Here is an 11,016-nt window from a genome sequence, read left to right on the forward strand (position 1 = left end):
ATTCATCCATCAACCTACAGCACTTACCAAGTACTCCTAAACACACAGCACACACCATGTTAGTGAGCCCAGTAGTCAGACCAGCAGCAAACATTACATAGCCAGAGAACATATGTGCCTCCAAGAGTCTGCGATCTGTACGGGCCTTCACTGCTGAAAAATCCTGCAAAGTGAAGAGAAGATGATGGACTCCATTTCCTTTCTTTTTCATCATCATTGTCATCATCACCATCATCCAGACCTCTTTTCCCACGTAAGGATGGGATGAAGCAGTGTCCAGAAAAAAAATGGGGGGGGGGGAGAACTAATTAACTGCATGCCCAATGAAAAGGGCTACTCATCAATCACTTACATTCAAGTCCCTAGAATCCTGAAGATAACGCACTAGCATTTCTTTCTACACGTCTGTGCTTCATAATTATCTATCAATTGATGGAGACCAAGGATGGGATGGAGGGATGGAGGGATGGAGAGGAGAGATATACGAGAGAGAAGGGTGAGACATGGAGTTAGTGTAGCCAAATGGTAGAGGAGAGGGCAACAAGGAGGCAGTTTATTTGCTGCCACTCCTTACGGGATTAAGGTATATGGCTATATATAGATAGGTACGGTAGCTGGCTAACAGGCAAAGCAAATCTGTGCCGGGCAGCAAATTTTCGTTCCGTATGTGTATTCATCTCACCTTGGGGAACTCTCAGCCAGGAACGACGCTCGTCCTGTCGTTTCAAAACAAACTATAAGCTCTTCTTGGAAATATGCTAAGTGTGTTTCCCAGCCAAAATTACGTTTATGATCTCAATATAACCTAACCTATCCCACTAGGTCTGCTTGGCTGAGGTGGCTGGTTGAGCTATTGAGACGAATACCCACACTGAACGGAAATATACATGCCGTGCACAACCAAACTGACTACAGTGGCATCAATACCAGAATACAGTATAAAATACATTATCAGAGTGAGGGAGGTTAAGCCAGCTGATAAGAATGTATTGTATATCACCTCACATACATTCTCCTGGTCATTCTCATTCTCCATTCCCTTCACAAAACACAAGAGTTACATACAATGTTCCATCTCCCCTTCCATCATCAGGTTGTCCTCCTTCCAACTCACACCATCCCATCCCTTGTGCTCATCTTTGGTCACCCCTTCCCCCTCAGCCACATACCGGTACACTGTTTCTCTTTTTCCATTCTTTTTATATGGAACACCGGTTGCCAACACCCGCCAATCTGTCTCCCCCCTTTACTTGCTCCACCATCAAGCTGCCCTTCCTTCACCTCACACCACCATCATTCACACACCTCTCAACACTATCCCACTAGCTCACATACACTCTCCTAGTCAGTGTTTCTTTCTCTCCCAGCTCAGATAGGGCACAGCAACCTTCAGCTGCTCTGCTCTTATGATGGTAATGATGAAACTGCATATCACCTTTCGATCGAGTCTGGCATAAATCTTTATAACTTCCAAACTGCCCTTTTACGGTTTCTATCCTTCTATCTGTGCCTTTATCTATATCTTCCTTTCTGGTCGTTCTATAGTCGCTGCTGTAGACGGCCATCGTTCTTCTAGAATTGTCAACAGTGGTGCTCCTCTGGGCTCTGTCCTATCACCAACTCTCTTCCTTTAATTCATCAGTGACCTAATTGGGGGAGGCGGTGGCTCAATCGGACCCAGGTTCAAATCCCCGCTGGTGCAGGGAACAATTTAAGGATTTATTAGAATTTCATTACGGCAGACTTTACTGATCTACCAGAAGACCCGCCGACATGTAAAAATACCACCGCTAATATCAGTACACGAGTCCTGTATGAGACAGCCCTAGCATGTATTCAATATGGACGGTGGGTGTTAGCGCCGAAGGGGTGACATGAAGAGGTGTACGACATGTAGGAGGACTACTGGGCCTTGGGGGCAGGCTGAGAAGCCTATGCCCAGAGTCGAGCACATAAAAAAAAAAAAAAAAAGCTGTACATCTAACCCTATCCACTCGTACACTGATGATTCCACCCTTCACCATTCCATTCGGTTCTCGCAACGTCCATCTCAGCAGTCACTTCAACAAGCAAGGGAGGAGGCTATGGCACACCTAATGTCTGACTTGGCTCGTATCTGTGACTGGGGTAAAAATAATCTTGTTTTTAATGCATCAAAGACTCAGTTCTTACATCTATCAACCCGACAATATCCTGCACAGGAGTACCCACTAATGTTTAATAATATTCAGCTGAATCCTGCATCATCATTCAACATGCTTGGGGTTTCATTCACTCGGGACTTGACTTGGAAAGATCATATTACATCTCTTGTAAAATCTGCTTCCAAGAGATGAGGTGTGCTAAGCCGACTTCATTCTTTCTTTACCTCCGCACAGTTGTTGACTTTATACACAGGTTTTATCCGCCTCTGTGTAGAATACAACTCTCATGTGTGGGGAGGCTCCCCACATACAGCTCTTCTCAAAAGGGTGGAGTCAAAGACTTTTCGTATCAACTCTCCTCCTCTAGGTGGAGTCAAAGACTTTTCGTCTGATTAACTCTCCTCCTCATATTGGCTCCCTTCAACCTCTGTCTCTTCGCCGCAATGTTGCATCTTTATCTCTTTTCTGTCGCTACTTTAGTGGTAACTGCTCCTATGAACTGTCTGCTTGTATCCCTCCACCTCTACGATGGGGCGTAGCACCCGTCTAGCAGCAAACTCTCATCCCTTTTTCTATCCGACTCTAGTGCAAGAGTTAACCTTTACTCAACAGGTAAACTCAGGAACTGTCTCCCTCTGTCTGTATTTCCGGCTAGCTACGATCTCCAGTCTTTCAAAAGCAGGGTGTCCAGGCACCTCGAAATGATCGGAGCTTGATTTTGGCTTTCTCTTGTATTTTGTTTTTTCTCAGAAGGAACAGTTTGCGGGCTCGTGGCCTTTGGTTCCTTCTTCTTAGCATTAAAAAAATTCACCCACATACTCTCCTTGTCAGTCTCTCAGTTTCTCCCAGTTCAAATATGCCATACCTTGAGCATGTCTCCTAGTACAACGGCAGTGATGAGTCCATACACAGCAAATGCCTCACACAGAAGGATGGAAATAAGACTCCTGCTACCAGCGTTTGGCTTTTTCACGGTAACCCCCAGGATGCTGACACCGGTCACGAACATTCCTCTGTGGAGTTACTTAGGTTTGTTACTGTGTTGGGTAGATTGTCACTCGAACTTAACCTGAAGTTGCTAATGCTGGTCAAGTACATTCCTCTGTGGAGTTACTTAGGTTTGTTACTCTGTGTTGGGTAGACTGTCACTAACAACCTGAAATTGCTAATGCTGGTCAAGCACATCCCTTTGTGGAGTTAGATTAGGTTAGTTACACTGCTAGGCTATGTACTGTACTATTTTTGCACTCTAATTTGGCCTAAAATTGCTATCTCTCCATCCTGAATGCTAAGCTGTAGCAATAGATTATCTCCACAATATGGTGTTATATTCTTCTCACTCTAACTTGGCCTAATACTGCTATCTCTCCATTCTGAATGCTGAGTAGTATCGGCATATTAACACTATACTATGACCAAAACAGTGTAGGTGAGTGAAGTGCAGGGGGAGACCATGGACGAGATGTAGACGTGGAGTGGATATATATGAGAGAAGGGGTGTATGAGCTGGAGGGAAGGCAGCCAAATAACAAGACAGGGAAAAGTGGAGGTGATCTATATATGACCACCCCTTGCAGGATTAAAGGCATCTGGCAATATACAGACGGGTAGACAGACATATGTTGTGAAATACACCACTGTCATACAACTCAAATTATCACTTAATGTCCCAACCTGTTTTTCAGGGTATGTGTTGTACCAAATCCTACAGATAAACGTATCACGTGTTGCAAGGGTGACCCAAAAGTGTGGTGACAGTCCTGATAGACACAAGATAGAATGACTGACAGACAGACACGTAAGTGGATAGACAAAGATCGATGGATAATAAATACACAGACTAACTGATACATAGACTGATAGATGAATACACAGACACATATACAGATAGATAGACTTATAGATAGAAATAGATACAGAGATGTAGATAGGCAGGCAGACAGACAGACAGGTAGACTGCCAGACTGACAGGCAGGCAGATACACAGAACACTGACTGACAAACTGATAGACAGAGGATTGTCGTGTGCAGCGCAGACGTGTGGTGAGTAGACAGACAGCCAGACTGATAAATATACATAAATAATGACAGACAGGTAAATTGACAGATATACAGATTTCCTACTCACACAGAAACCCCCAGCCCAGCGAGGCCGTCAGACAGGCCAATGCCAAGTGCTGCTCAAAAGTGTGGCGATAGTCGTGATAGCAGCCATCCTACATCCAGCCGACCACCCTGCCCGGTTAAGGTGTAGCCCAGCCCTGTAAGAGATCATCATCACTATCATTTACCACCACTACTACTACTACCACTACTTGCATCGTGATCATCATCGTCATCATTTGCTACTACTACTACTACTGCTGCTGCTGCTACTACTACTTACACTTCCGATGTTTCAGGGCAGACATTCAGGGCTTAACATCACCAGAACACATTATGACAAACGAACACCATCAACCAGCCTTCCATCCACGCCAAAATCGCCTGGATACATCACGTCACACGAGGAATTTTTTTGAGGTCCATCTCCCCGACCGGAACCTACATTGCATTTTAGCATGTATCAGGGGAGAAATTCATAGCCCAGCATCTCCCAGATATATTTTGACGCTAGAAAACCACCAACCAGATAAAAAAAAATAATAATAATAATATCGCAATAGGCGAGGAAGAGAGGCAACAAGTATACATTTACAACAATATATATTTCAAATCAGACTTGACTGACCTTGAAAAGTTAAACTCAAAGTCACGGATATTCAGGGGGCTTTAGCTCGAAACTGGTTGAAGATGGAGATTTTTTTTTTTTTTTTTCGTGGAAAGAGCCTCTTCCGGTACATCTACGGTAATCTACGGTAAATCAGATCAAATCAATCGTATTGTGGGCGGATGCTGGATGTTTGTGGGTTGTATTTATAATCGATTTTTGTCTAATTTCTACGATACATAAAGTTTGCATAGCTTTCATTTTGGTTTATTCCCTGTACTTCTATTTTTCGGTGGTTTCGTTATGAAGTGTTTGGCACTTGTAATGCTAAAAAAAAAAAAAAAAAAAAAAAAAGAGGGAAACTAGTCATAGGAAGTTTTGTGAATAATACTCCAGGTGTGCAAACTCCCACCACTTGAAGTGTAGTAGTAGTAGTAGTAGTGGTAGTAGTAGCAGCGCAGCACTACTGCGATGCCTTTAGAACTGGCGGTTAAGGATAACCAGGTGTGATCTGTTGAATGAATGGCTACAAAAGAAGTGTTAAGGCAGTATCAAAAGCCGCACATGGAAGAGGATAAATTAAACCACAGATGATAATGCTAAAAGGATACTGAGGTGTTACGTACAGAATAAATCGCTAAGGAACAGCTGTTTACTAAATACCCAAACCCAACTCACCGATTGCCATCAGAAGCAGTAGGATGAGGATGAAAATGCAGTTGCTCAAAATTTTGAAAACATATCTCATGCCTGCGGGTCATTCCACTGAAAAATAAATATATAAATAGATCCAGTTAGATAGATAGGTGGGAAGATAAATTAAATATATACCTATACGGATTAATTACTTTTATTAGCCTCTTAATTCAGTACATTATGATGTCTTGAAAGAGACAGTCTTCGTGTGTGTGTGTGTGTGTGTGTGTGTGTGTGTGTGTGTGTGTGTGTGTGTGTGTGTGTGTTTTACGTTCAGTGGCTGAAAGACAATGCAACAACTCTACATCGTTTTCATAGCCTTTCTTCCTGACTAGCACCATAATGTTAATCTAATGTTACGTGTCAGTTTTCAAGATTTAGAGATGGCAATTTCAGGCCGTTGAAATACAGTATTCACCTGCTATAGTAAGTTAAATAAAGAGGAACTAAAAAGAGGGCACAACAAGGACCAAGATGAGGGAAACTGAGGAAGAGGAAATGAAGATCGTCGCTGAGGCCAGGAGGCAAGACACCAGGGAGGGAGGAATGAGCACCACAGCCAAACAGGACGAAACGTAGAACCGAGCAACAAAAATTCAAGAGGACCATCCAGTGGAGGACAGGTTGGCAAAAGTGTAACCTCACCACATGTAAATAATGCAGATTAATTTAGTGTTTTGTTTAGCAGTGTGGATGTGTTAAGAGCAGATAAACTTAGAGAATTGAAATCTAGACTACAGGAATATATTGTAAAACCATATCGTCACCCTCATAAAGAAACTGCCTAAGTCATTTTTCGGCGATTTCTGGATTTTTGCCCAAAACAGTTCTACATTATGTGGCGCGCCTATTGGTATAGCTGCCTCTGCCACGTCTGTGAGTGGTCTAAAATGCGCCTCAAGTTTCTGCCTAAGTGTTTGAATATTAAGAAAATGAGACAGGTTTTTCTCGATTTCCCGAAAAGTAGAAAAAATGACTTAGGCAGTTTCTTTATGAGGGTGACGATATGTTATTCCCTTGCAAGAAATTAGGCACAAGAACCATAGATTTGAGAAAATGCTGGTTGAGTACAGTATTGATGGATACGAAATGATGGAGAATGTTAATGAGGCTGATGAGGGGAGAGGTTTGCTTGTGTATGTTAGAAAAGACATTTCTGTCAGTGAGATAACTTTCGAACAGCAATATTGTGAATATCTGTGTGTTGAAGTGAAAACTGCAATGGAGGAAATATTAATTGCTGTAACATACCACGTTGAGTACACCGCTTCCCGTCCGATCAGCGAAGTTAAGCAACGTTGGGTCTGGTTAGTACTTGGATGGGTGACTGCCTGGGAACACCAGATGCTGTTGGCATAACGTTCTCCCTACGTGTCAAGTGGGGTTGGTGTAGGATTAGTGCCCCTCCCTGTAAAACAATTAACTCTAAGTCTTTGGCCACCCTGTTTGGGATACATGGCGTCTGGCAATGAATGAATGAATGAAATATACCGAAGTCTCAGTAGCGATATGACAGATGATGATAAATTACTGAAATTAATGCAAAAGATAAACAACAAATCGATGAGATACAAAATAATACTAGGGGACTTCAATTTGCCAAATAATATCAATTGGGAAAACTGTACCACAACATCTGGAATAAAGAGTATGGAATACAAATTTACTGAGATGGTGAGGAACTGCTTCTTGACGCAGCTATCAAGGAAATTACAAGACACAGAGGAGAGACGAGAGGTAATGTTATTGATCTGGTCTTTAGTAGTGAAGAAGAGATTGTCGAGGACATAAAGATAGAAAGTCCCATTGGGCGAAGTGACCATGCGTGCATATCCTTCACCTGTGATATAGAAAATGAGGAGAACACCAGTAAAATGAAAATTTATATGTACGAAGGAGCAGATTATAAATTACTGAGGCACAAACTAAATATAAACTGGAATACTTGGGCGTGCGAGTTGTAGAAGACCTGTGGACGAGATTCAGAACTAAACTTCAGGAAGTGATAAGAGAATGCGTACCGATAAAAGAATGCAAAGATAAATCGATGATGGGGAAGAGAACTAACAATGATTTACCATTAAACCGGAAGCTTTGGTCAAAAACGAAGAAAATGTCTTTGGGCAAGATTAAAACATTTGGGAACATATAAAGATGCCAATGATACAGAATACAAAGAGGTGGACATAGAATACAGAAGAATTAATAATCAAGTATATGAAACGAGGAAAGGGTAAAAAAACCACGAACGCATTATTTCACGACATATTAAAGATGAGAACCCAAAGATATTTTGGAAGGACGTCCAAGAAAATTTAATAAGAAGACAAGGAATACCAGATCTCTACAGGAATAATGACAAAACGGCCAAGACATCACCGGACAAAGAAGAGGCAGATTTATTAGCACAATATTTTAGTGGAATATTTACAGGAGAACCAGAGGGGAAAGTTCCCACTATTCCAGTTAAGCAAGTACCTACACTTACTGACACTGACTTCTCTATCACCAAAATAAAAACAACGCTAAAGAAATTGAAAAGGAACATATCACCTGGACCAGATGGACTACATCCAAGGATAATAAAGGAGGCAGAGAAGCAGCTTGCAGAACCCTTACAAATATTATTCAGGCATTCCTTCGAGAATGGTGAATTACCGTCGGACTGGAAAATAGCGAACATAACCGCTATAACCGCTATCTTCAAGCAAGGACAGCTCTGTGACCCCGGGAATTACAGACCAGTAAGCCGTACAAGTGTGGTTTGTAAACTGATGGAGACACTGATAAGGGAAGGACTTATGGAGCACGTGCAAGCAAATTTGCTATTTAGTAGGAAACAATTTGGATTTTTACCAGGACGCTCTACAGTTCTTCAGCTCATAAAGGTGATGGATGATTGGACTCAAACTTAGAGGAGGAAGATGCAACGGATGTGTTATACTGTGATTTTATGAAGGCCTTTAATAAAGTGCCACACAAAAGGTTGTTAGAAAAAATCAGGAGCTTCAACTTGGGGAGAAGAGTTTAAAGTGGACAGAGGCCTTCTTAAGATCCAGAAAGCAGTGTGTAATAGTTAATGGCCAAAATTCCGAGGGACATGCAGTGAAAAGCGGAGATCCCAGGGGTTGGTGTTGGGACCATTATTATTTGTTTTATACATTAATGATCTTCCTGAAGCCCTAATAAAAGGGAGTAAAATGTACCTTTATGCTGCCGATACCAAAGTGTACAGGCGCATAAGGAACCAGCAAGATATAAGTTGCTGCAAGAGGACATCGACTGCATGAAGGAATGGTCTGAGAAATGGCTGCTGTTATTCCATCCCCGAAAATGTAAATATATGCGAATCGGGAAATGTGACACAGGAGACTAGGGATATTGCTTGGGTGAGAAAATGAGCGAAGTCAACTCTGAGAAGATATTGGTGTGATAATCGACAGTAAGTTAGATTTTTCAGGACACCTCGCAGAGAAGATAAATAAAAAAATGAATAGTGGGACTGATATAGAGGACGTTTGTATCACTGGACGAGGAAATATTTAAGTCTCTATATGTTGTAATAGTCAGGCCCCATTTGGAGTATGGAAATCAGGTATGGACTCCATATTTAATTAAAGAAATAGAGGCAATAGAATATGTACAAAGAAGAGCAAGCAAGTTGGTACCAACACTGAGGAACCTGAGTTATGTGGAACGGTTAAAGAAACTGGGATTACCAACACTAGCGTATAGAAGAGCAAGAGGCGACATGATAGAGACATATAAGATACTGTTAGGAGTCTATGATCAGGATGTGTGTGAAGGTGTCTGTCCTACGGGGGGATACGAAAACAAGAGGGCATCCCAAGATAATCTTCAAGGAACGAGCAAGATTAGAAAAGAGGAAACACTCATTTTGTAACAGAGTTGTGGATAATTGGAATGAACTGCCCCAGTATGTTATATAATCAATAATGAAATTTGAGATCAATTTAGACAAGGCTTGGAGTGATCAAGAGTTAAGGTTTAATTATAATGCCAAAATTATGTATAATAAGACTGTTAGTTCTGCCGCCTCCACCATGTAGCTGAAAGTTCAGAGCTAGATGTACAGGCCTAGCTGGGCCTCTTCTAGATCTACTGTGAGATAAACACCAGTTACAAGGTTTGATATTCAAATATTTGACCTGAAAATCAGATCAACTTATAATAACAGCAAATAATAGATGTTATCCATTCTCAGCTATTTCAAGACAGATGTATTATTTCCTCTCTTAGTTTACCATCTTGCTAATTGCGGACTTACCTAATAATCAGGAGAGATTATGAAAAATAATAGGTTTTGCTTCACTACTACCTTTAAAGCCAAGAGCCACTGCCAGTCGTTTGTAAAATTCACTGATAATGGAAAATTTTTAAATGATCGTAAACAAATACATTACTCGAATATAGTTTTTATATAATTACACAGAGTTGATAATCTATGAGGTAAAAATGTTGGCAAGTTATTTTTAAGACTGTCGGCAGTGCTCATAATTTCCGTTTTGTGAAACTAATGTGGTAAATAGGTAGTTATCAGCAGCACGTCCACTGTGGTGAGTAAAATAATAATGTACAGTAAGGAATGCCTGTTATATTAGTGATTCTTCGAGATATAATGATATACAAACCTTCCTAACAATAGTGTACATTTAAAGGGGGCGTATTATGCCCGGTCGGCTTTTAGTATGACTGTGGTCTGTGTTTGGCCCTTTATAACCACAAGAAAATGCCATCGGCCGGGATCCAGCAGCTGAACTGGGAAGTGGGAGTTCACCTCCGACCGCAAGGGCAGAAACAAGACTTTCTAACCAGCTCCTGACCTGAGGAAGAACATCTACGGGAGGAGAACCATGGCAGACAAGGTTGTTGGGCGGGTTAAGTGGTACCACGTTCGAAGGGGTTACGGCTTCGTAACTTGCCGGGACACAGGGAAGGACGTGTTCCTCCACCGGTCCTCCATCGTGGCCCCCAACCCTGTCCACCCTGTGCCCTCTGTTGCTGCTGGTGAGGAGGTGGAGTTTGTTGTCGGAGAGGATGTCAAGGGCCCTGTAGCTGTTTCTGTCACCGGCCCTGCAGGCCAGGCAGTGCGGGGCTCTCCCCACGCCCTTCCTCGTGATCGTCGTCAGCGTCAGCCTCTACTTGCTACTCCTGCCTCCTCTCACTCGACCATCATCACCATGTGTGTGGAGGTTGCCAAGGCCTTCTCGGGAGGAGATTTGGCAGTTTTAGCCCAGCGCCTGCCTGCCATCTTCCGGGCCAACGGGCTCCCCGCCATCTCCATTCCCGATTCTTTTTCCTCCACACCCGTGGTGAGGAGGAGGCCTGGGAGGAGAGCTCCTAAGCGTCGTTCTGGGTCATCTGCAACCCCCACCTCCCTGGTTCCGAGAGTACTGCAGCTGCAGCCCTCTACTCCCCCGACAAGGATCCAGCTGTCGGGGCGTG

General features: G+C 42.6%; 1 protein-coding gene and 1 pseudogene across 1 annotated transcript in view; one reads left to right on the forward strand and one right to left on the reverse strand.

Annotated features, from left to right (window-relative positions):
* Positions 1-10,534, reverse strand: part of LOC145410598 (uncharacterized) — a 28,675-nt gene extending 18,141 nt beyond the window's left edge. Inside the window, exons 1-3 of the mRNA XM_080280712.1 lie at positions 10,494-10,534; positions 3,010-3,157; positions 28-163 (exon numbers count right to left, since the gene is read on the reverse strand). Coding sequence (XP_080136838.1) covers positions 28-163; positions 3,010-3,157; positions 10,494-10,534 — 325 coding nt within the window. The remainder of the gene's footprint in view (positions 1-27; positions 164-3,009; positions 3,158-10,493) is intronic.
* LOC145410844 (5S ribosomal RNA) lies at positions 6,786-6,903 on the forward strand (annotated as a pseudogene).
* Positions 10,535-11,016: the final 482 nt, after the last annotated feature.

The sequence above is a fragment of the Coenobita brevimanus genome, chromosome 86 (genome assembly GCF_032717465.1).
Source record: "Coenobita brevimanus isolate Jiangsu-jjx chromosome 86, ASM3271746v2, whole genome shotgun sequence".
In the NCBI taxonomy this organism is placed as follows: Eukaryota; Metazoa; Arthropoda; class Malacostraca; order Decapoda; family Coenobitidae; genus Coenobita; species Coenobita brevimanus.